Genomic DNA, 26,655 nt, shown 5'->3' with positions numbered 1-26,655 from the left:
TGTACTTGCTGTTTTCCAGTTCCTAATACAGATTCAAAAAAGAAAATTCAATTTACAAAAGGCATGATTTTCCTATAGTTGGTAGCTAATTGGTACTCGGAACGTAAAACCAAAAAGGGGAGAAGCATTAAAACCCATCACCACTGCGTAGTTTTGATGTGTTACATTAAAATTTATTAGTTTCTGAATAGTATTTGACTAAATCCAAATTATTTCAATTAAAGTTGTCTAGAAGGTCATATAGTTGGGAAAGTAAGGAAATTAGTGGGAGGGAAAAGTGAAAAAATTATTTAATACATTGACTTTAATAACAATTACATATGCTTTATTCTTATTATCTGGACTCAGCTGGTTAATCCAATCCTTAGTTAGGCCAATTTACACCTACTCCACAATGAATCCTACATTATCCAAAAGCTTCATGCTTCTACTTACAGTAGCATAGCAAATTTGAAGTTCCTTTTAAAAAAAAACCACCATTCCATTGACTAATGTAAACAATTCCTCCATGCTCTGGCATAAGAATATTTAATGTTAGCCAACAAAGACAGCCAGCTATTCTTCTCAGGCGTATAACAGTGGCAGCCTTTTGATTTTTATAGTTGTTTAAAGTATACAACCTCGAAGAGTAGAAGACACTGAGCTGAAATTTCTAACTCACTTTCTAACCATAGTAAGAATGATATTTTCCCCCAGGGACCACCAAATATTCATAAAAATTGGTACTAACATTCTGTAAGAATCCACAACATCAATGAGAAGCTGACTTTTTTGCCATGCTCCAAATAAATGTCTTTAAGACTAGACGTACTACATATATTATAAAGAGCTTTAGGATAAATATTGAGTGCCTGGGTATTATCATAGTAGTAAAAGTTTAGTCATTTTTTATTTTTGAAAAAACACTTTTGGTACCATTACCATACTCCAAAATAAGGTATTAGTGCTATTGGTGATTAGGAAGCTCGGAAGCTATAATTATGCAGACTCTTACTGTGGAAGGAAGCAGTAGAGCTCTGAAAATGAGAGGGGAAAACACCCAGGCACTTAAATCAACGAACATTTGCTAGGAGGAAACTTTTAAAATGACTGTTTGCAGCCTTAACAGAGTTGCATTAACATCAAATAGCCATATTTCTGTCCACTTACAAGGAATACTATAAAGAAGCAGTCAAGCCACGTTTAATAAAAGGTGTCAGTATACAGAAAATCTTTTTTTTTTTTTTTCACAGTTAGAAAAATTTAACATCTGTAGTCAAACACTAGATGGGAAACAGCCTAAAGAAAATTAAAGACCTACCCACAACACCTTTTTCAACTACAAAGCAAAATGCTCCATGACTGAAGGAAAATAATTTAAAATTCATTACCATTTGATAAGAGTGTAAGTCCAAGGAATGAGATTATGCTCATAGGTAAACACAAGATTTTTCTGAAAGATTTGTAACTAAGGTATGCAAGACATAAAATCAAACTGCAAAACTAGTTTAAAGCAATTAGAGTCCAATGGTTCTCTTATGTTTTCTTTTATGTTCTTTATTTTAAATTGATATTTTAGAACAGTAAATTATCTTTCATAGCAGTGCCTCCTTGTCTGATAATATAGTACCTCCTTTCTGAATGGAGAGATTTAAGATTAATCAGAATGAACATTAAGGCGTACAAACAGCTACTTTAAGTCTGCTCTTATTTAATAAGGATCTTTTAAACTCATATTCAAATACATGGAATGTTGGCACAAAACTGAAGCTGCTGTAGAAAGATCACAGATGTTCTGTGGGTTATTGAAACTTCCATTTCTCTAAAAACATTACCCTTACATGGTCTTAATATTACAAATTTAAGTGTCGAGAAAATGTCTAAATAATAAGTAACAATTAAAATAAAATGTTTATTTGTAAATTATGTACAGAATACATTTTTCACGACAAGGAAATGGGAAGAAGAGCCATCGCCTTCCAACCAATGCTGTTTTGCTTTCTCTGTTGGAGGTGACTATCTTTCTCTGAGTCAGATGTACAAATCAGTTTGGATTTCCTAAGTTGGAAAAGGAGAATTTGTAGCTAAACTAAAAGTGTTGCTGCATTACTAGTTGGCTTGTTTCCATAAAATGCTTTTGAACCCTGCTAACTCAGAATCTTAGAAATTTCCTGGTATACTTTTATAATCAACCAAAGCTGAACTATTGAGAACAAGGAGTTTAAGCATTTCATTTTAAAGAAACTGTGAAATGGCTACATAACTATGCATAATCTGAAATGTTGGTGTTTCTCTCTTATCCCTTTCAGTTATTTTGATTAATCTAACAGTAAAAAGCCATACAACTATCAAAAATGCCATTAATCTAAATATCATTGTGGAAAATGCATCTTTGATAACTATCAAAATGAATAAGACCTACTTATTGTAAAATTATCAAATAGATACAACTTATAAATGGCTTTAGACTGTACCAATAATAGTATTCTATGAAATGAAGGACTGAATATAACTGCTTAGATGTCAAATACATTTCAGCAAATGGATTTAAAGAATGCTACAAATGTCACGTGTACATTAGGATGATCAGCCAACATAGAAAATCCAACCTCTTGCACTCATTTAGTCCCAAATTAGTCAGATTATGATTTTTCATGTGAAGATTTAGTTGTTTCTCCATCATTGTCTTCTTCTTCCTCCTCTTCACAATCCCCATCTGTTTGCTGTTCCAGTTCCTCTTTTGTGATCATTTCAAAATCATTCCCATTTCCACTACTGTGTTGGGATCGGTCATCTTCCCTCCTGTCACTGTCTGTGTCTGAATGCCGTTCTCCACCTGAGCCTTCTGTTCCATGATTCCCTGGTCCTACTTTTCCCTCCTCCTCTTCCTTTTTCTCACTGTCTGACTTTTCCTCACTGTCGGACTTCTGCTGCTTTTTGGTTTCAGATTTCTCGTCTTTCTTTAAGTCTGCTTTTGGTCCTTTATATTCATGTGTGTACAGAGGCCTGAAGGAGTCAATGAAGCCCACGTCGGCAGTCAGATTTGGCAAGAACCAAAAGTGGTGCCTTCCTCCAGTTATGAGCCAAATGATGAGAAACAGAATGCAACGAGCTGTAGGAGAAAAATGTCTCTAGTTGAATAATTCAAGCACTGACTCAGATAGCAGGGAATATTTGTTAATAAAAAACTAAAAAGACATTCAGAGTTTATTATTTCACATTCCATGTACCTTAAATATAAACAATTAAATCCTGGCTAGTTTAGAAGCAACCACAGTATTCCTGGTGCAGAGCAATCTGCTCTGATCCTGATGGCACACTTTGCTATGTATGTTGTAGATCAATAAGCATACCCATCAGTTGGGCGTTTAACTGTGCACAAGACCATGGTATAAGAAAAAGGAAATAAATGTAGTAAGTGATGAAGGATATCTTAAGAAGCCCTTAAAAGGAAAAAAGCAAAGCTGCATCATGACTTTCCTGGACTCTAGGCTCTTTTGCCTATATGAGGCAATTCCTCCATAAAATATTAAAAATCATACTCTTTATGGCCCTACTGATACTATAAATACCAATATAATCCTGCATAGGTTATTATATACATGTGTGTATATATTACACTTCTGATTTTAAAAGAAATGGAAATGCATTTCTATAGGGCCCTAAATATGTCATGGGTCCAAGGCATGTGCCTTCTCTGCCTGAACAATAAGTCTTCTAAGTAAAATTACATACTTCTGTACATTAAAAGAATATTTTCCTAGCTACAATTTTATTAATTACATAATTTCTGCTTATTTAAAGACTATTCCTCTCCTCCTAATACTAGGAAGTAATTCTGTGCTAATGAAAGACAAATTGCTTAAACAGATAGGGCTTGAGTTACTCTCAAAATTCAAACTCAAAACGGTGGTTAAAGAATTTGAGAATTTTAAAGTTTATAGTAATAAGTTATCACAAGCACAAACCCCAGTATTTCATATAGTTTTCTCTTAATTTAGCAGTTACATAGGGCTGTGTGATTTTCCTTTTTTTTTTTTGAAGGTCATAATGGTTATGTGAATGTTATGGACAAACAATTATGACAGGTTTTGGGTTGTTTTGCTTTCCATTTTCTTTACAATTATATCACCACTTTCATATTAGGTCTGAAAAAAGCTCAGCCATCTGTGCCTCCTCCATTACTCTGCTTTGGATAAATAAAAGGAAATGGTTATAGCTGCCTTGACTTTTATGAAGTAGTAACTGCTATGTTCACAAAGAACATAAATATTCTGAAAGTCTGTACACATTAATATCTTTTGAGGTACAAACAGAAAAGGCAAATATGTTTGAAATTATGATTTAAGAATAAATTCCACTAATAAGAAATAATGAATGTCTTTTAGGGAGGCTGCACATTTTCTTCTCCAAGTAAAATTATGATACTATGATAGACATTGTAGGGTCGTAAGACAGATAGTCCATAACTGGAAAACTTGACTCTAATCCAAGAAAAAGCAATACAGAAATGTCACAAATAAAACTTAAATTCTCCACATATAAAAACTGGGCAGAGCAGAATTCTAACAAATTTTACAGTTTTTCTTGTATGTAGCATTAGATTATCAGGGGCAAACAAGAAGAATTGTGGGAAAAACACTGTGTATTTATTGTCATCCTGTTCTTATACTAAAAAGCACACATTTAGAAAACTGCCAAAAGTCTTAATACATATTCGAAGGAGCACCAAATATAATTTTGACCAACATATAATACTTCACAAGATAATATAAAATAAATATCCAGTTTATAAGTGGGCTATGGATGAAAACCATTTGAAAGTATACTTGGAATTGTTTTATCTAACAGAAAATGGGTTTGTTTTCTGGTTTAATTCACAAGATTATCTAATCCACAATGCATACTTAAATTCATAGTATATTTAAAATGGAAAATGATAGAAAACACTACTGGAAAAATGGTAGTGTAAAGAACAAAATGATATAATAATCATAAATTATTGTGAATGCTGGTTTAAATAAAAGTGGGTTAATTCTACTCAGTGGAGTTAAATCTTCATTGAAATTTTTTTTTCATTGAAATTTTTCAAAGAAGAAAAAAAAAAAAAAAAAGGAAATTTTTCAAAGAGCTTTTAAACTTTCAGGGATTTGAGAGCCAGAAGATACCAATTTGATTCTATCTAATGTCAGATCAAAGTTTAGAGCTTCACATTCTTGATGCAGGTCGTATACTACCACTACTTAGCTGTTTCACAATCTTAGATATAATTTCTTGGCCTACACATGTGCTGTGTTACATGCAGAAGCATCAGGGGATTTTCTCAAGATGACTAAGCTAGAGGAAAAATATGAAAGGTGGGTGAAGAGAGTTTTACACAGAAATCACAGAGAAAAAGGGGAGGCCCATAAACATGAGACTGAATGAGAATACTATATGAGCCAATGGGTCCAGGGATGGTGGCACTAACTCAGGACATCTGATGTCCAAGGTAAATGGACACGTAGAGGAAAACTCCTTAAGAACAGCAAAGTAATGCTTTAAAATATAAGAATCTATTAGCACAGAACCTCACAATAACATGTACTCAGATTGGATAATCTTAAAGTACATCCTCTAACAACAGATGTTAGGTCAATAATGTGATGTTGTTTTTTCTTTTTGTACAGGAAGTACTCTTATGTCTTGGTAGAAAGGTGGATTTGTCATTTGGGGAAAGTACTTGGAACTTAGTACTATATATCAATATAAACTCTAGATGGATCAAAGGATTATACACATAAGTTTAAAAATTAATATACAGCTTTAGATAAGCTGAGAAAAATTCCCATTTCTTTCTCAAAGTAAAAGTGACATCAGACCTGCCTACTCTATATGGGAAAATCTTCAAATACTAGGATTTTAAGTAAAATAATATTTGTTGGTTTTTTTCACAGTAAGTAACATACTCATTGTAAAAAATACAAACAAGTAAAAAGAATCACATTAAAATTATTCACAACTATCCTTACTATTTATATTTAGGTGCATTCCTTCCAGTCAAATGCCCCTGGCATTGGGTATTTCCATTTAAAAAAAAAATCTTCCTAGGGCACCTTGGTGGCTCAGTGGTTGAGCATCTGCCTTTGGCTCAGGGTGTGATCCTGGGTCCTGGGATGGAGACCTGCATCAGGCTCCCTGCAGGGAGCCTGCTTCTCCCTCTGCCTATGTCTCTGCCTCTCTCTCTCTCTATGTCTCTTGTGAATAAATAAAATCTTAAAAAAAAAAGTCTTAATTAAATAGGCAAAAAAGATACATTATCTTTATTATCTTATTAGTGAGAATTTTTCATGTATTTATTAATCATTTGTTTTTAATTTCTTCACCTGGAGTTATTTTTATATTGTTTTGTCATTAAGCTATAAAAATAAAATCATCTAGAAGTGTAAAAAAAAATTACTTATTTTTCTTGTTTAATCTTTGAAAACCATTTTATTTTTATTTTTTTAAAAGATTTATTTATCCATAAGACACACAGGGAGAGAGGCAGAAACATAGGCAGAGGGAGAAGTAGGCTCCATTCAGGAAGGTGGATGTGGGACTTGATCCCAGGACCCCAGGATCCGCCCTGGGCCGAATGCAGGTGCTAAACTGCTGAGCCACCCAGAGATCCCCTGAAAACCATTTTAATATTTTATTTATTTATTCATGAGAGACACACACACACATAGAGAGGCAGAGACACAGGCAGAGGGAGAAACAGGCTCCATGCAGGGAGCCTGATGTGGGACTTGATCCTGGGTCTCCAGGATCACACCCTGGGCTGATGGTGGCGCTAAACCGCTGAACCACCTGGGCTGCCCTGAAAACCATTTAAAACCCCTTAATGCATCTAGAATTTATTTTGGTACATGGGTGCAAAATTTTTCCCAAAATGGCAAATCAATTGTTTAGAATCATTTATTGAGTATACCCATAGATTTAAATATGTAATATGTTTCATTTGCCTTAAGTCAATATATAAAAATGTTTTACTAAAAGTATTACATCTCATAAATGATTAACCACTGTAAAAATATTAACGTCTTTATCTACATGCAGATTAAGACACTTTAAATATTTTTTCTTCACAACAGACCGAATCGAATCAGGTACATATTCTACTTCAAGCCTGAGTCAGTTTTGGGATATGATCCCAAAAGGAAGCCCATATATTTCTTGATGTGCCTACATTTATTAGTTTTGCTATTAAGTTTTACTTAAAGCTCCATCCAGATTATAGTTCAAACTGCTTGGTATCTACCCTACTAAGGTCAAATTTACTAATAACAATACTTACCAACAGCAAGGAGAAGAATGCTGGCTACAAAACAGCCTGCACCCACGCTGAGGTAATAAACACCTACTCTCATTTCTGCTGGCCAAAGAGGGAAGAGAGTGGCTGCTATCACTGCAATCACTAGAATGAAAAATGACAAAGTTACATACTTAACTTTTAGATGAAAATTTTAAGTAGCTTGGTTGCAACACCAGTGAATATTTTCCTAGGCGACAACACTGAAACATAAACACACTGAAACATACAAATTGCCATTTTTATAGGTAAAAAATGATAAATTGTCAGTCATTTCACATAGTTTAACATTTTAACTATTGCTCTTTGGCTAGGATTTCTCTAGTACAAATTACATACAATTAGAAAAAAGTGTCTAAAAATGTAGAATTGTTAGCTCCTTAAATGATCAACTGCTGCTGTTTTCAAGCAATGTCCATCTTATTTTTTAAATATATCTGCCTACTGAATAGGGGAGCCTAAAAAAAAACAATCACCAAATAACAACACTAAGTTACCTTATATTTAATATGTGCTTCTTCCTTTGTTTTGAGGATGAAATGAAATATGCTTGTAAAATATTTAGCCAAGTGACTAGTACATAGTAAATGATCAACAGCTACTAGCAATTTGGGGGAGGATTTAACTGAGTTATTTAACTGCTATTTTTTTCTTCTTGTTAAAATACCCCACCTCCCCACATTCCCACCCTGAACTTACAGGAGTAATACATGTGGTAAGAGAACCAACCCAAAAGTATAAAGAGAAGTCTTCATCCAATTATTGATCTACTCCCCAGAGGTTACTACTATTATGCCTCTTTTTTTTTTTTTTTAAAGATTTATTCATTCTTGAGAGACACAGAATGAGAGAGAGAGAGGCAGAGACACAGGCAGAGAGAGCAGCAGGCTTCTTGCAGGGAGCCTGACGTAGGACTCCATCCTGGGTCTCCAGGATCACACCCTGCGCTGAAGGCGGCGCTAAACCACTGAGCCACCCGGGCTGCCCTACTATGTTTCTAATTTGTACTGCCAAAGGCTGCCTATATATAATTAAAACTAGCTACACAGAATTTGTTTTCTACAAAAATGAGCTTATATTCTTCTTACATTTATAATTCTTTCATTTAATTTATTTTAGATATTTTTCCATCAGTACATCCTAATTCTTAAAAACTGCATGATATTCTCATGTGCTGTGTGCAATTGTGCTGATTTATTTCACTATTCTCCTATCCAGGAACTTGAATTGTTTGTACAATACCAAAGTACTGTACATTTGTGCAACTTGATTAGGGTAGTATAAATAGCTAAGTTCACAGGATAAATTACCTTGATGCACAATCGTTCGTCAAAGGTATAGACATTTAAAATTTAAAAGATACTTGGTAATTACCCTATAGTCTGAGGGGCTTTGATTAGAATAATGGGTCAATGAACATTTTCGAATAGATACTTTATGTAACTGTGTTAAGAACAGTCATGGGATAAATTCCTAGATGTAGAACAGCCACATTAGTGTGTATGCATTTAAAATTTGAAAGAGGGGCAGCCCAGGTGGCTCAGCGGTTTAGCGCCACCTTCAGCCCAGGATGTGATCCTGGAGACCCAGGATTGAGTCCCACGTCGGGCTTCCTGCATGGAGCCTGCTTCTCCCTCTGCCTGTGTCTCTGCCTCTCTCTCTCTCCGTTTCTTTCATGAATAAATAAATAAAATCTTTAAAAAAAATTTTTTTGAAAGACATCGCGGAACTGCTCTCCATAAAAACTAAAACAATGGACATACCATCACTTGTTGGAGAGTATTGGTTTTTCCTAAGTGTTGGACCTTTACAAAGACTTGGTACTATCAAACTTTGTAATCCTCTTGATCATGGTTGCTTTAATATATATTTATTATGTATGATTAAATTTGTTCACGATTATTGATCACTGTATTTATCTGTGGGCTACCTTCACCATTTTTCTAATGGTAATTAGAAAACCTCTAATTGTTAATCTCTTAATTTTTACCTTAATGTCTTGTAAATATTTTTCTCAGCTTATCATTTATCTTTTGACTTTAAAGTACACCTCTTTTAAAATAACTATTTTACGTTAAATATTTTTTATGGCCTTTGTATTTTTATTTTCCTTTCTAAATTTTAGAGATTGTACTTACCAAGAATTAATCCCATGACAAATGTTTTAAAGTGAACTGGGTCATAGATCCACACAAATACCTAGAAAAATCAAGAAACCTCAGTGCTTAACGTTACATTAGAAAGTTAAGCTTAATTCTAAATCCTCTACAACAGTTGCTTTCAATCTCTTGACATATAAGAATGACTTTCTAAGGTAAACAAATTCCAAAGATTTTTCCTTCAGTAGTAGGGTTTCTTTGGGTATTCCTTTAGCTAGAAAATTATTTTCAAAACTATACATTCTGTAATACATTGAATAAATTCCCCATACTTAAATGAATTTAATAATTTGTTCATGTGTTCAAACCATTACTTATTTTCAAAACCAAAGACCAGCACTGTACAACTTTTTGTCCCTAATGTAATGGTGCCCACTGGTATAAGCAGAAGCAGTCTGTGCTAAAAGCAGAGTTAAGACCGATCTAGCCAGGTCCTATTACAGATTCAGCAGCAATCAACTCTGCCTTGTTCCTTCCCAGCAATGGAATGCAAAGAAGCATTAATGAAGATCATGCTTAGTGAACATAAAGGTTCTACGACTACCTGCAAGGATTACATGCCTACTCCGTGGTGGAGGATCTGTAGCCCCTAAATCAGGAACCACTACTTTAAAGCTTGAATTCTCTTTACACGAGAGAAGTTTACTTCATTCAGAACAATCAGAACTCTGCTCAATCACTATCTAAAACTCCTATTTTTTTGTTTTATCTTAGTTTCTATAAATATCAGTACTCTTCCATTTCCTGATTTTATTTTGACCAAAACTCTTTGTTATTGTCTTTTTGATTTGGTTCTATTTCTAACACTGGGGGTTCCATTCCTTTTTTAACTGCACATTTCCCCTGGAAATCAGATCCACAGACCTCATTTCTGCCAGTTAGCATTCTAAAAACCAAGTTTTTAAAGGCATTTCCCACCTTTAAAAGTTTGAAAGTATGTTGCTTTCTACAGAATAAAATGTAGTCTTTTCAAGAATGCAAGCACCCTTGCATTTTGCTCAGGCTGTTTCTTTCACCTAACAGATCTTTAACTCCTTCCCAGTGCATCTGGTAATCTGCCTGTCATCCTTCAAAGCTCAGCTCAAGTGTTCAAGGTCTCCAGACCCTCCTTATCCTGTCTTGTTTGAATTTACTATTCTTAATTGATGTTCTCATATCATAACACTCACCACATTGTGATACACTGTTTAAAAGCTTGTATCTTTGCTAGACGATAAAGCACTACCAAGAAAAGAATTTATCTTATTTATCATGCCATTCCCAGCACCTATAAAAATGTCTTTGCATATAGCTAATGCTTGATGTTTAACTGAAGATATTTGAGCTTTCACAATAGGGAAGATCTGTGGTCTTCATTATAATGGTTCTTAAATAGGGGTTCACATCAGAATCACCCTGGGGCATGTTATACCACACACACACACACACACACACACACACACACACACACACACACAGATTCAATACTACAGATTCTTATCAAGTATGTCTGGAATGAGTCAAGAGCACATATTTTCTGAAAAGCCTTCCCAGAATTTCAAACTCACAGCTCTAGGAACCACTATTTTATATATGCTACTTCTGTATTAGGTATAGCGAAGAAATAGGTCTTGAAATTCACAAGAATTCAATGGCTAGTATATACCTAATGTTTTTGTATTGGTGAAATGACTAAGCAGTCTTCATGAAAGGCTATCATTACACAAATCTCCCATTACAAAACAAACAAACAAACAAAAAAAACCCAAACCATTTCCTTGAGTAAAGCACTAAGTAACACTGAAAATTTTAGGCTCCTAAAGTAGTATGCCTGACTATAAGAGGCAGAAAACTGTAGGTATCTTCCATTAACCATCCTACTCTTTTTTCTTTGATAGTAAAGGAAATACTACATCTCAGCTGGGCAAATGACTACCAGTATAAAAAGCAAATTTCTAAGTCCTTACTGCAGGTAGACACGGTCATGTGACTAGGTTTTGGCCCCTAAAATCCACACAGAAATACAATTGCTAGCTTCCTGGAAGATGTCCCTAAAAAGAAGGCATGTCCTTTATTCTCCTTTCTTCCTTTGGATGCAGATATAAGGCTGGCAGTCATTTTGGATCATAAGATAACCTTTACTAATTGCTTCAAACAGCTTCACCATGGATCTGCCATATCTGTAGCACTTAACTTCAGATTTTATTGAGAGATAAAAAAGGATCGATTTTAAGCCACTGTCATTTCAGATTTCCTATCACTATCACAGATAGCTAAACCTAATTCTAATTTTCTTATACATTTATTGTAACTCTAAATTCAGAGAAATTATTGATTTTTTAAAATAGTAGTATCTATATTGTCAGATTTACCCAAAGTACTTCTTTTCTTAGTAAAGTTATCAAAGATAATTTGAAAAACTCCTATAGAAAACTGGATTTCTATTTATAAGCTACATATTCTCACCTCATTTCCATCCAGAAAAACTTGATCATCATGTGGCTCAAGTTTGAATTTTTTCTTAGTTTCCTTCTTTTTGGGAGTTCCTGGAGTTTCCTCCTATTAAAACACAAGTTAGAAGAAAAAAACACTTAGGAAAAACAAAAAAACAAAAACAAAAACAAACAAACAAAAAAACCCAGTGACATACTCCTAGTCAAAAGAAGTTTTACTATTTGAGACACAGAAATAAAAATCCTCAACCATGGTATTTATAAGAACCCTAATATCATTATCTTAAGTGTTTGTTGCATAGCATTTCAGAAGTGTTCATATGCTAGTGATCATGTGTACATAATATTTATTTTTATTTTTACTTAAATTTAGTTAAAAATCACCTTTTTAGGCTCTTCCTTTTCCCCATCTTTTTTTTTTTCTTTCTCCTTTTTCGTCTTTTCATCCTTTAGATTTTCTTTCCTGCTCTTTTTATCTTCTTCTTTTCCACTTTCGGCCTTTCCTTTCTCTTTTTCTTTTTTTATGTCTTTATCATACTTCATTTTCATTACTTTTAGTGCCCGGTGAAAAAACTGCTTCTTTAAAAGCCTATGTAAAAAATGGTATGACATTACATGCCTTATCAATTATACAGATACAGACTAAAAAGAGAAAAAAAACACCAAACTCAAATAAAATGAGCGAAAACTACACTGACAACTCACAAAAGAAATTACAACTGGTTAATAGATGGAAAAATAGTCAACTCTACCTCTAACAAAAAAAAAAAACTGTACTGCCAATTTGATTATATAGAAGTTTGTCAACCTAATTTTCATTTTTCAACTACATAACTTAGATATAAGATTATCCTTATGAAACTTTTCTCCAAATTCATGAGTAAATCAAGATACTGCCTTAAAGTCTCAAATTCAAGAGCAAACATAAAAAAGAGGAGATTAATACAATAGTTTAAAAATGTGCCCATAATTTGATCTAAAATCATGTCTTCAACTGTCTTAATGTTCTCTTACTTCCTTCAAGTCTTTCCTCAAATGTTACCTTCACAACTAGACCTATCCTGTTTAAAATTATGAACCCATCCCCCACTCTCCCTATTTCCTGTTATCCTATCCATAGCATTTATCTTCTAACTTAAAATACAATTTATGTCTGCCTGCTTCCTTCACTAGACTATAAACTCACCTATGAGATCTTTGCTTTATTCATTTCTTCATCCTATGAGCTTAGAAGACCCATTTTTTTTTTTGAAACAAAAATTGAATTTATTTCCCGTTAAACAAAGGAGAATTGGGCTTCTACGACAAAGCCTCTGAACAAAGCCAATGGCTGATATACAAGGGGACCTGGGAGGTGTTGAGTTGTTGGGAGGTGGCATTTCAGAGGCAGGTGTGCTTGGGAATGGCCAAGCAGAGGCCAACAGCTGCGAAAGGATAACTACTATTGTGTGCTTCTTACTTTCAGAAGAATGAGAAGACCCAAAATTAAGTAAATTTAGGTGGTAGTTCCTTTCTAACCTCATAATCCTACTCAAGAAACTGGGTTGCCCTTACCGTTGTTACCTAATCTTATGTTACAAATCTTATGTTCCAATTTCAGAGTTCTTGATTTATTCCTTCACTCCTTCCTTGAGAATGTAAAACCATGGAAACACAACATACAAGCTAGGTCTTACTGCCACCATCTGTGCCTACTGACTACTCTACCTTCCTACTTCCACTAATACCTGCTCCAGCACGTCCTACCACTTGTTACCTAGACGCTTCCTTCCTGCCCAATAACCACTTATTTCTGGTCATTATACTGTGCCCTCTGAGGTATCTATGTTTTCAACTGTCTGGCCGGGCTTCATTCTGCTGCCCCAAAAGGTCTATCCTGTGAACCTCTCCACAAAACTAACTTCTAGGTCTTCTCATTTGGCCTTCTACTTGTTCAGAAGATCTATATGGCATAAAATTGCAAAACTGTTTGAAATGCTCTGAGGATTCTACTGTTAACAGCCAGCACCTATGTGCAGTTGACCCTTAAACAGCACAGGCTTGACCACACAGGTCCATTTACACGTGGTTTCTTTTCTGACAGATACAGTATGCACTGTAACTGCATTTCCCTTTCCCATGATTTCCTTAATAACACTCTTTCCTCTAACTTCCTTTATTGTAAGAATATAGCATATAACACATATAACATACAGAATAATGTATTAATCAACTGTTTGTGTTATCAGTAAGGCTTCTGGTCAAAGGTAGGCTATTAGTAGTTAAGTCTTGGGGGAGTTAAAAATATGAATTTTTGACTGTGTGGAGGCTGATACCCCTTAACCCACATGTTGTTCAAGGGTTAACTGCAGACTCTTAAAAAATCAAACTGATGTTGAAAAGTCCACATTCAGTTACATGAGTTCAAATACCACATCTACCACTTTTACTGTGTGGGTTTGGGTAAATTACTTAATTTTACTAAAATTTCTAAAATGGAGTTATCTCACAGGAGTTTCTAGGACTAAATGAGAAGCATGTAGACTGTTTATAGCATGGTGCATGGAATATATGTACTCCAAGGTAGCCATTGTTACTGCTATAGCCAAACCTTCAATTTCATATAATAGTTATGGAATATACATACACATTTTGGTTTCATATTATCCCATTATAGCATTAATCTATTCAGTAATAAGTAAAATTATTGATTTACCCCTTGACAGGTCTTTAGAAAATGCCTACTACAACTCACTTTACGGTGAGAAAAGTGAGATGACATTTACATTGTAATAAAATCAGTGCCTCCATTTACTTAACACATCATATAGTACAAATCACTCACACAAAAGCTTTCTTACATTTTCACAGAACTACTTCCTTCTCCCAGTATGTTCTGTCTCCTTTGCCAGGATTGACTGTCCTTTCTCCCATTGTATCCTGGGCAATCACCTATTTATGTCTCAAAATTTGATTAAACATTTTCCCTGTAAAGCCATTCTTGAAGTTTCCTCATCCCTGTCCTCCTTACAGAATGCAATGCACTGTAATTAGTCACGAATCTTCTCTAAGAGGCTAGAATGTGTACTTTGGAGATGGGGACCATCTTGGGGCCTGGAATACAACAGATATTTGATAAATGTTTGTTGAATATACAAATGGATTGTTAAAAGCAGCTTGTACAAAGTTATTAAATTACTTCTATTTTTCCTCACCTCTTACTTTTTTTTTTCAGGTTTAACAAACACTTATTGAAGCCAGACATGTGTTTAAGACTTTAAACATTGCCTATGTGGCAATGGTGAAGCTTTATTAAATGCCCACAGTGTGCTAACTGCTCTGGAGTTACAAGAAAGTAGAAAAAAGTCCTATAACTGCCTTCAGATATAGCTGGCAAGAAATTTAAGAAACTGACTCATCTGCAACAATTCTAAAATAGTTAAGGGCTAAACTGTATGACACTAACTTTATAAGTGCTGTAGAACCTTAGATACAAAGATTAATGGACCAGAGGGCCTGTGGAATACTACATGGTAGAGGTGGAACTTGAGGGATACTTATAATGAGAGAGATAGGATACAGAAAAAACCATCTGGGGAAAATGGCAGGTTAAGATCAAGACCAGAAGAGAGAATGAGTGTGGTATATGAATGAGAGTAAGAAAGACATTGTTGGACTAGTGGGTTGGGGATGCAAAGTCACATGGAGTTAGAACGGTGCTAGAACAAAGGTTCATACACAAATCAGGCCATTAAGAGGCACAGAGCATATTAGAAAAGGTTGTTTGTGCATCATCCAGCACTTGCCTGTTTTCTTTTTCCTTCAGACTCCCTCAAGTCACTTATCAGCTTTATAAAATGAGACTAGACAAATGTCCCTTCATGGTTTTGTCTGTAGTCAGGCTAGAATCCTTAAGGGCTGGTCATGCTTGTTATCAGATATGGCTCTGAAGAATTTAGGTAGTCATGCTTCTCTATTTTAGTGCAGAAAGGACACAAATAAATAGGCATAAATAGGAATTAACATGAACAGTGAAGAGTGAGTTTAGGTCTTAAGGACTTTTCATAGAACATGGCATCAAAGCTCCTAAAAGGACAAAAGATGTGGATTAATATTGGCTGCTCTATCTGGGTTCACAGATTTAATAATCAATTGTATTGACAGATGAATCCTTCACCTTAATTTCTGCTTTATTAAATGCATCCTCATTTCATTGGAGGAGGTAGTACACTACAATGGTTAAAAACATGGACCATGGAATTTGAGTGTTAGATTTAGAATTCTGGCTCTATCACTTACTAACTGTGTGATCTTGGGTAAATTACCTAACCTCTGTTTTTGCATGTATAGCATCTCTTAATTTTCACATCACATGTACAAAATAAGTCTATTTTGAGACAGTCAGGGAAATCTGCACTTTGGAGTTCTACATAAATGGCTGCAGAAAAAAACCAGCTACACCACTCATTCCTACCCCAAAAGAGAAATTTTCACTGTTTTTGAAAGGTCCAGTAGTGACTCTAGTTTTTGGCAACTAAGAATTTTAAGAAATATCTGATAATTCTTAAACTTCACAGTTTTAAAACCAGTTTGTGAAACAGTGGTTTTTAGATGGGTCTCATCTGGCTGATACTTTAAATACCATTAAAGAATACATTAGTAAATACTATGTGTATCTCCCTACCAAGGATATAAAATATTCTGAAATGTTAAATTCCTACTGATTATAAGCTTCAGTCACAAAAACAAAATTTGGTTTATTAACATCTTAATACATATGCTTAAGTAGTAAACCAAGAGAAAAATATTAAAAGAGAAACCAGTATACTTATTTCCAAGAGGAAAGTGGTTTTATATACCATTCGCCATCAAAAGTACCCATTATGAAAAACATGGACATGTTACTGAACTCTATTTCACCATGGAATCAAGAAAAGGCAGATGTTGTAGTTGCCATGATTTTACAAGGAATATATATGCAATTACTAAACAAAATAATAAAGAGTACCTGACCAATAACCTCATGTGGGCCGCAAACCAACCAACCCACCCAGGGATAACAGGTCTACCAGGAACCCCTGCCAAAGTTCTGGAAAAGACTTCCTAGTCATTTGCCCCACAAAGGAAAGAATTTTTTGGTTACTTTTGGCACTGGCATATGATTTTTCCTGCTGGACTTTCAGTTTAGTCAGTCTGGCATATGTACAAATATAACAGAACACAAATTAAAATTGTAAAAATATCATGTCTAACACCAAATAAATGCATTTACAGAGGTACTGAAAAAAATCCAGGTTGCATATAAAAGCTCTGTTTGAGCTATGCTGTAATATTACTATATTTAATAATAAAAATGGGTAAGGAGTTCCGGACTTTGGCCAGTATTCTGAAATTACTATTTATATTATATTATCCGTCACTAAAAAATAAACACTACCTGTTGCAGTAGTCAACCACAGACTCCCTTGTTGTAAATAAAGCTTCCTCTCCTTTCTTGGCCTTTGCCCACTTTGAATCCAAAAGGCAATCCACTGCTTTTGAAGCTAAAGAAGAAATTTGTCATTTTAAATTTAGTATACATGGGAATTTATGTCTATCTAATAATTTATAAGACAAAATCAACATTCTGGCATCATAAAATCAAATCAAATCCAGAAGAAATTGAGTTGGACATGATCGTGATAAATAAACAGTTCCTCAAAACCTCAATTTGTGAAACATAGCATTAAGGGTCTTTTTAAAGTAATGCTGGGAAGTAACTGACATTAAAAAATATTAACTAAAGCAATATATGTTATGGGAAAATGTTCTAAACAAAAACATTTAAAATAAATATAAGTATCACTCTTATCAAATAATCACAATTAAATGTAGGATAAATGAACCAAAAATCTTCCTCTCCCACAATAATAGAAATTCTGTCATCAAACTTTACTTTTACTGAGAAATAAGCTCTGTCAACAATCTACTACTACCACTAGAAGAAGCTAAATACACTAGAACTGAAGAGAATAGCATTTTTTACTTTTAATGAACATCAAAATCATTCATTGTTACACTAAAGAAAGGGAAGATAAAGAAATTTCTTCTTTATAATGGCAATTCAATCTTAATCAATGAGACAGGCAAACTCAACCACTTAATAGTTATGGGGCTATATTATAGACAACATTAACTTATAATGAGGTTCTTTGGATTACGTGAAGAACCAAAGCTTCTACGTTGGACCCAACAGACTTGTTTCACACTGAATTCTACTCCAGAGTTGTACAAAAAGATTATTTTCAAGTACATATACTAACTGAACAAAAGGTAGTATTAATACTGAAAACAAATCTTATTCTTAAAAATTGCAACGAATGTTATTACAAAGCACTTTATTATTTTTTTTAAAGAGGGAGAGAGCAGGAGAGGGGCAGAGGGAGAGAATGTTAAGCAGGCTCCATGCCCAGCCCAGAGCCAACGCCAGGCTTGATCTCACAACCCTGAGATCATGACCTGAGCCAAAATCAAGAGTCCGATGCTTAACTGACTGAGCCACCCAGGCATCCCCTTTGATCTTTTCCTATTGACATTTCAAATCATAAAAGAACAGGATAATTAGTCGCCATATGCCCATCATCTAGCTTCATCAAGCATACTTGGAAAGCACTTTTAAGACATCTACATATCTGAAATTTAGTTATCTTCATAGAATATGTACACTAATATAATTTTACTGATATAATCCTACCAATGAAATAATCAACTCGGTGCCCCATCATATTGGTAGACTTTGTTGGACAGTTAAATCGAAGATACTTGGCTACAGCCTTCTCTTCTTTAGATGGTTCACCAACTTCCTGCAAAGTAAGAACATTAATTTAATGTAATCATTTTACTTCACAAATTCATGCACTGAATTTACAGATGTGTTCTGCCAATTTTTTTTTTTTTTAAGATTTTATTTATTTATTCATGAGAGACACAGAGAGAGAGAGGCAGACACACAGGCAGAGGGAGAAGCAGGCTCCATGCAGGGAGCCCGATGTGGGCCTTGACCCCGGGGTCTCCAGCTTCACGCCCTGGACTGCAGGTGGCGCTAAACCGCTGGGCCACCCGGGCTGCCCCAATCTTTTTTTTAAAACTACGTGTTTTTCAAATACAAGTCAATAGGGCCAAACCCAGCCTCTTTGCCTCAGCTACAAGGCATTTATTTTGAGATGTTTTTCCAGTATGGTAACTACTTTGTACTAGCTCACCTTCACTCTTGCCTGATCTCTTTTTATAAGCCACAAAGTAATAATTTAAAAGATTAAGAGGCTGCCAATAGTGAGTGCCAAATGTCAAAGTAAGTAGAAACAGGTGCTATAAATAAATGTTAAATAAAAGCCAAAGCTATGATCCCTGAACAATGGACAAAAGACCGTAGGAGGAATTCTCAAATTAACCAAAGAGAGCTCTCCCAGTGTGGAAGCCGCAAGAACTACTATTTGACTCTTTTCTCACCTTGTTTTTCTTCTTTTCTTCCCTAGTGGGGATGAAGCAAAAATAAAAATGCAATAAGGAGATGTTATAATCTAACTTAACTCATTAATGGAAGTACACAAAAAGTTTGGAAAGGCTGCTTTAATTCTTCCCTGTTCTCTTTCTTCCATTCCTTTCTCCAAATTTTCTATTATTCTCTTGTTTATCATTCCCTATTGTCTTTTTATTTCCTTACATTCTGAACCACTCCTTTGACAATTCCTCCTGTGTACTTATTCTCTCCACCCATTTACTGAAGAAAATGAAGGCAGTCTACATTTGTACACATCATACACACACACTTTTATAAGTTGTCATCGCTATAAGCTGGAATAAAAGTACTGTCTTTAACTTCACGTTTAAGCATGATATCTAGAGACCTCAAACATTATTTCCAGCAATGTATAATCTAAATGTGAATGATTTCAGGAAGGTGTCTTTCTTAATTGAATGAAGTACCAAATATTAGTAAAGAATTATTTGCCAAGAATCTAGGATGCTGAAAACAATTAATGCTATTAAAGACAGTTATGTTTTAGACGACACATTCTAGTAACACAAAATAGAAAAAATAATCTACCCGAAATCATGCCTTTGTCAGATTTCCCACAAATTTTAGATAAGTCTGAATTCAGTTATGTTTGATGAAAATGAGGAACAATTAACAAACCAACCCTCCAACTTCAATTTTATCCTGTCAGGAGTAATCTGTTGGATGAAGTGAAAGCCTGTGCTTTAGTTGTTAAATCACCTGGTAGCTACTTCTCACATTTCTTCCTCTGCATTTTTCTTTTTTTCTTTTCTTTTTTTCCTCTGCATTTTTCAACTCCTCTACTTCCAACTGCCCAATCAACATTGTATGATTCTTACACTCTGCTAGTACCCTGTCTGTGGCTTATGTGTGGCAGTAGAAGTTAAAAGCCCAAACCATTCAATCCCAATGAATACTACAGTAAAACCCAAATATTTGTGTGCATTAAAAAGCCTTTAATTTTATATAAAAATATGTATCATAGAGAAATAAAGTCTTTAAGAGATTACAAATTCAAAATTAATACTATTAACAAAATTAAGAAAACACTCCAAATTCACTAACATCTACAAGGTTCATAATGATTTGGGGCTTAGCCACAAAATATATTTTCTGACAAACTAAAAGGTGAAAATCTAGATTTCAATTTTTGAAATCACACTAAAATATGTTAATATGTTAGCATCATACATTACATGATAGTATTTAATTATGCTTATATAATACAATGCATTTCTAGGAGGCTCATCTATTAGTAAATAATATCCTATATATTCGTGGTACACCACAAAAGTAATGTTATAAATAGCTGAAAATAATGCAATACTATTGTCTTATAGAAACCAATTCTATTTTATAATCACACCCACATACACTCTTTTTTTTTTTTCATTTGATACATCTGTTGTCAATTTAAGGTTTTTATGTGATTAACTGATAAATTGTTACTGGGATATGCCTGACTGAAAATGACCTGGGAGATAAATCTAAATAAACATAAATCATTCAAATACATACTTCCTGAGTGTATACCCTAGAATACCTTTGAGTGTTTCAGTTAATAACAAAATTTGTAAGCCATAATACCTATACTCTATCCAAAATAGCAGTTGTTATTTTTCAGAATCATATCATACATATTTTCCAAGCATATCAACTTTAGGTGTGCAAGTCTCTATCAGCAATCAATTAAACTATATATTAAACAGAGGTATAAATGTACTAATCCAATGATTGACAGAGGTATCACATGTAAAATCTGATATAAGGACACACAAGAAATACAAAAAATCCATTCCATTATGTAGGGTATTCCATTAGTAGGGTATCTGATACTACATGAATCAACAACATTTTAAAATTACATTTTAACAATCAACTTCAAGTTCAAATTCTTCCAACAACCTCAAGATAGACTGAATCTATTTTTATTCCTTTTCCCTCCTTGGTAAGGTACTACTAAGTAACAACTGAACAAAAGAGATCCAGAAAACATGGACTTGGATAATCTGTCTCAAGTAGATACAGTTACTTATCCATTGATACTCTCTTAAAGTATCAACAACTTCCTTTGAAATTGACTAGAAAAGTAGTGAATTCTATCAAGATATCAGTATAACAGAACTGATAACCTTCCTTGCTTCTTCAAGTTCAGATCCTTCATAAGTTTCTATTTTCTTTTGTGAATTATGAAATGTACAATAAACCACATATGAATTATACATACTGTAGAATGTCTTTAAGTGAAAAGTACAGAATTTGTGCTATCTGCTAGGGCTCTGAAGACAAAAAGAAAGATTGCTATAGAAGACTACCAAGAGAACATGACCATGGGAAGCTGGTTAGATAGAAGATCTTGCCATCGAGTCTTTACTCTCACTGGTCCCCTAGTGAGTCTAGTGAGTCTTACCCTCATCCTGTTTATACATTAGACTATAGTACTTCCTTCCTTTGTTCCCTTTTGATGTGAACAAATCTTCAGAATATTTTCATAACGTTTCTAGAAACCTAACAAAAAGTGGAGGCCCTTTGGGAATAGCATCAACCACTAATAAAGAGAAGTGAGCTCAAATGAAGAGAACTTCATAGCTCAATGAGTGAGCTCAAACATCTTGAGAAAGCAAAGAGCCAACAGGTGGACTGCCATCTTTGCACCCAAATACCAAAATGCTGGCTGTCACAATTCACAATCCAAAATATGTAAGTTGAAAGTTTGGTTATAATATTCTTTCTAAATTACTTAAATACTATTTTTACTTCAGAATAGATCAGACATAAATATAATGAAATAGGAGTTACCATTTTTAACTATAATATTATTTCAGTCAGTACTTACAATAACCTTTTTGGAATAAATAATAGATCAAGAGTCAATAAGCCAGTCTTCAACCTTATAAAATTTCAAAAATTGCTATATTCAGTAGAAATAAGCTTGGTTGACTTGTCGAGTTAAATAAGCAAAAGAGAAGAAGATTAGTTCACAAATTATCCATTTGTATCTTCACACAAGCAGTATAAAATACTTGTGAAATGCAAATACATTAACAGAGTAAAACCTGAAAGTTGGAAGGGACCTTAGAGAAATCATTTGCTTAAAGTCACAGCATATTACTAATAAAGTTTTTCAAGAATCTCTGATTCTTGACTATGACAGTGCCCTTCTGTAAATACCCCACTGTTTCATTTCTATTGCAGGTCTTCCATAAAGCTTCTAGAGGAGTTTTCAGACTAAGGACTAGCTTTCTGGGTTCCTTTTATTCAGAAGGTCTCAGTCAGACTGTACAGTCACAAACTTTCTCTTTCTTTCCCTTTTCTGAAATTAAGCATGTAGGCCCATGATATGTCAGGGTTTTATTGCCAAGGAGACAGATGGGTGCAATAAAATTAACTGAGATGAAGATTATAAAAGTTTTAAGAATCAGTAAGCCATTTAAATGTCCCAAAACTCAACTAAATACACATAAGCAGAATGCTAAATGGGATGTTTCTCTCTTTAGCAGTCATGCTAAATTTTTATGTTATACAATTTAATATAAAAATTTCAGAATTAAAATATTTCAGAACAATTTATTTTTATTTTATCCGTGGGGAGGTGGAAAGAACACTCAACTGGGAATTAGAAGACTTGGTCTAAATCTGGTTTTACTACCCTGATGAGTGACCCTGGGTCAAGTCATATAACCTCACTGAACCTCAGTTTATCTATAAAATGACAGTGATATATCAATAAGTTTTATGCCTAGTAAACTTTTAGATGTAGGTCCTAAAAATAGCCTAAAGGACCATGAGGTATGGCAAGATGGTAGTGGGGTACTGAGGTGATAGGGCTTTGTTTGGGCCCATCGTTCTGCTTTTTTACATAAGAACTCCCTTTGTGCAAAGGGATTCCACACAAATTTTACAATCTGAAAATCCTTCTCAACTCTAAAATTTCATGATACCAAGATTCCAAACCAGTAAGCACTTTGTTAACCAACAAGCACATATTGCATATTCTTAAAAACCTACAAAATTAATTTCTTAAATCTTAAAGTTATTTATTTTCAAATGGTCCATTAATTTGGATTGACATTACTCTTTGAGAATCTCCATCATTATGGTTTCCTATTATAATGTTAATAAACATGTGGCTCACTTCCAGTTTTCAGTGATCAGTAAAATGAATCTAAGAAAATGTGGTAAAATAGTCCCCTTCCTTCTAACTTTGACGGGATATCAGAATCTGAAATTTCATAACCCTAGAAAAAGCAAATAATTAGCTAATTTTCCAGACCCTGAAATTGTATCAATCATTTCTTCCAATGTACAAATTACAATTCAAGGTCACTTGAATCTATTAGACATAAAAATCTTTTTTAAAACATGAAGCATCAAGTAACAACAGGAAACTGAGTTGATATTACAGACCTTTTTGCCCCGAAGTCTTACAATAGAATCTTTTCTGTAACTTCAACTATGAACTTTCATTACATTTGATCTTTTTGTCTAAAGCGATGCCAATATTATAGTTTCTCATTGGCGGGGGGGGGGGGGGGGGGGGGGGGGACCCAAGGATGTTATATTTTACATTTTTACTGGTTTGTTAACACTGTGTAGTGGTACTCTAAGTAGCATTCCCAAGAGGTCCACAACATTTTAGCACAGCTATGTATAAACTTCCAGAATGGGAAAAATAAATGTAATATGTTTTCTTTTAGCAATATGTCAATCAGATTCTCACATATTTATCTGATCCTCAAACAATATCAGGTAAACAGGTATACTTTATGGAGCTTACAACTTAATGGTTTATTCACTAAACAGATAGCTGTTAATCTTTTTTCAGCGTATCAGAATGGTTAACAAAAAAAACAAAAAATTATCCTAAATCCTTCCTCCTTTTGGGTACAGGAAAAGGAAGGAGTGATATGCTGAATACTCTTAATAACTTCTACAACCTTTAATAACAAATCCCTGACTCATCTATTTTTCACAACAACCTTACAAACCTTTGGTGAGGTACATATCCTTTCTTCTAATTTGTAAATTGAGGTAAAAAGTTAAGTAACGTGCCCAAAGTTACACAACTAATAATTAGTGAAACCAGGGTACAAACAGGCAAGCCTGGCTCAAGTTTTAGCTCCCTGCCACTACTACATGGCTTCTTAATGTACCTTACCATTTAACAGAAGATCAAAATTGAAGGAAAAAAAAGGGGGGGAGGGCAGCTAGTCAAAAGTGAATAAGGATCACCTTTATAACCAATGGCAAAGAAAAGCTGAAATTGTACAAATAATGTGTATTCAAAGGCATAACATGTACTATCTGTGTTACTTTAAGTACAAATTTGACCAACGACTTCAATACAAACTCTGACCATACCCAACCAATAACAAACACCGAATTCTGAAACTTAGGAATAGTTTGAGAAATAAATGAAAAAAGAAAAGGAAAGAAGGAAAGAAAGAAGGAAAGAAAGAAAGAAGGAAAGAAGGAAATTAAGAAGGAAAGAAAGAAGGAAAGAAGGAAGGAAAGAAAGAAAAGAAAGAAAGATGTTCCACAATAACCTTAAACCCTAGTCCGATGACCTGCTGGAACTTGGGGCAATTTGTCTCTTTCTGTATCTCTTCTGTACTCTGTTGGGAACTACTTCCCTATTTCTGCCCGATTCCAAAAATCCCGGGTTTGCTGGTCACTGGCATCCTTTCCCCGCTAGCACTTCATAGTTTTCTGGAGGATGTTAACGTGCGTGGCTCAAATCACCTGTGATAAGGCCCAAGTAAGTGACCACAAAATAGATCCAGATCTAGATCTATCTATACATATAATTTTAAACGGAGGAATAGGACATTACAGAGAAAAAAACTAGTCATTCTAAGCATCGGGACCCGAGGAGACAGACGGGATGGGCAGCATCAACCGAGTACGCCGTGTGGATCTGCGACGACGCGGGAGGTTTCCGGCAGGTTAGGCTGAGGCGGCGGCTGGGAAACACCACGCCAGGTCTACGGCGTTCGGCGCGGCTTCGCCCGCTTGGCCCAAAGGCAGGACGACGGAGGAGCCGCCGGGGAGCAACGCACAGGTGACGAGCGCGGGCGGCGGGGCGGCGGGGCGGGCTGCAGGGCGCGACCCCGCCGCCGTGTGTCTCCGCCGCGTCGCGGGCGCCGCTGCACGTCTGGAGGCCGAGCGCCGCGCGGGCCCCGCCGGGCAGCAGCAGACGCGTCCCGCCCGCGCACAAAGCGCCGGCCGCCGCGGGTCCGTGGGCCCCACCTCCTCCCACCCTGCGTCCCGCGGCCGCGACTTCGGGGTAACGAGCGCGCGAGGCCGAGGCCGCGGGGGGCGCGGGAGGCCGGGGGCGCGGCGCAGGCCCGGCGGGGCGGCCTCGGGGACCCCGGGCGGCCCGCCCCGAGCGCGGCGCCTCTCGCCTCCCGCCGCGGCCGCCCCTCGCCCGCCTCGCTCCCAGCCGTCGCCGTCGCCGTCCCCGTCCCCGTCCCCGTCGCCGACACCGCCCCCCCTCAGGCCCCCTCACAACGGCGCCTCGCGCGGGGCCGCCCCACCGGCCTCGCCCTCCCGGGGGGCTCCCCTCGCCGCGTCTCCTGCCGAGCGCCCCGAAGCCCCCTTGCCCCGGGTGGGAGCGGGGGGCTCGCCTTTCCTACCTGGATCCGCTTCTTGTGTCTCCTGCGCTCCGCCATGTTGGCCGCTCCGCCCGGTTCCCTCTGACGTGGAGCGAGGAGGGGGCGGTGGAAGCCTCGCGAGAGCGCGCGTGGGCCCGTTATGTAATCGGGCGGCGGGCGGGCGGGGAGGGGAGCCCGCGAGAGGCGGCGGCCGCGCCGGCCTGGTCGGCTCCTTGCTTCTCCTCCCCACTCGTCCCCCCGTGCTGCGGGAACTGGAACTCTCCCTGGGACCGGGAGGAGACTGAGACGCGGTCCGGAGAGCGGGAGGGCGCGGACGGAGGAGCACCTGCGCCTGCACCTGCAGCACCTGGGCGGGCGGTCGCCGGACATGCGGGCTCCCGCCCCGCCCCCACTCGGCGCACTCCCGGTCTGCACCGCGGGGGGCCTGGCGGGGCCCGGGCCTCAACCCATCCTCCCGCCCCTGCGGAGCGCCGGGTGCTGCAGCGCCTCGAAAACAAAACGTTGGATTCTCCATCCCGTCTTCTATCTTGTTTCTCAAAATCCGAGAGGCAGAACTTAGGGAAGGACAAGCAACTAGTAAGAGGAGCGGGGGAGTCTGAGCCCGCAGGCGCCTTGAAGTCTG

At 36.5% G+C, this 26,655-nt stretch overlaps 2 protein-coding genes across 2 annotated transcripts in view; one reads left to right on the top strand and one right to left on the bottom strand.

Moving 5' to 3' along the window:
- Positions 1-151: 151 nt before the first annotated feature.
- SEC62 (SEC62 homolog, preprotein translocation factor) lies at positions 152-26,211 on the bottom strand. The gene is made up of 8 exons (XM_072808023.1): positions 26,055-26,211; positions 18,616-18,724; positions 17,320-17,425; positions 12,288-12,492; positions 11,917-12,009; positions 9,451-9,511; positions 7,298-7,417; positions 152-3,091 (listed from the first exon to the last, which is right to left on the bottom strand). Exons 1-8 carry the CDS (start codon positions 26,088-26,090, stop codon positions 2,622-2,624), a joined length of 1,200 nt encoding a protein of 399 aa, XP_072664124.1. The 5' UTR covers positions 26,091-26,211; the 3' UTR covers positions 152-2,621.
- The window catches only part of LRRC31 (leucine rich repeat containing 31), a 115,917-nt gene continuing 115,234 nt past the window's right edge, over positions 25,973-26,655 (top strand). The window contains exon 1 of the mRNA XM_072808021.1: positions 25,973-26,655. The gene's annotated coding sequence lies outside the window, so the exon portion shown is untranslated.

This window comes from Canis lupus, chromosome 31 (assembly GCF_048164855.1).
Source record: "Canis lupus baileyi chromosome 31, mCanLup2.hap1, whole genome shotgun sequence".
NCBI classification, from domain to species: domain Eukaryota; kingdom Metazoa; phylum Chordata; class Mammalia; order Carnivora; family Canidae; genus Canis; species Canis lupus.
The sequence above is the reverse complement of the archived record's forward strand: the minus strand, read 5'-3'. Positions and strand labels throughout refer to the sequence as shown.

Bases quoted from the DNA above. Each gene is read 5' to 3' on its own strand.
- SEC62 (XM_072808023.1), bottom strand. From the start codon at position 26,090: ATGGCGGAGCGCAGGAGACACAAGAAGCGGATCCAG. The intron at 7,418-9,450 runs GTAAGTACAATC...TTTTCATTCTAG, and splicing joins TGTCATGGGATTAATTCTTG to TGATTGCAGTGATAGCAGCC. The intron at 3,092-7,297 runs GTAAGTATTGTT...TTTCTCCTACAG, and splicing joins CATTCTTCTCCTTGCTGTTG to CTCGTTGCATTCTGTTTCTC.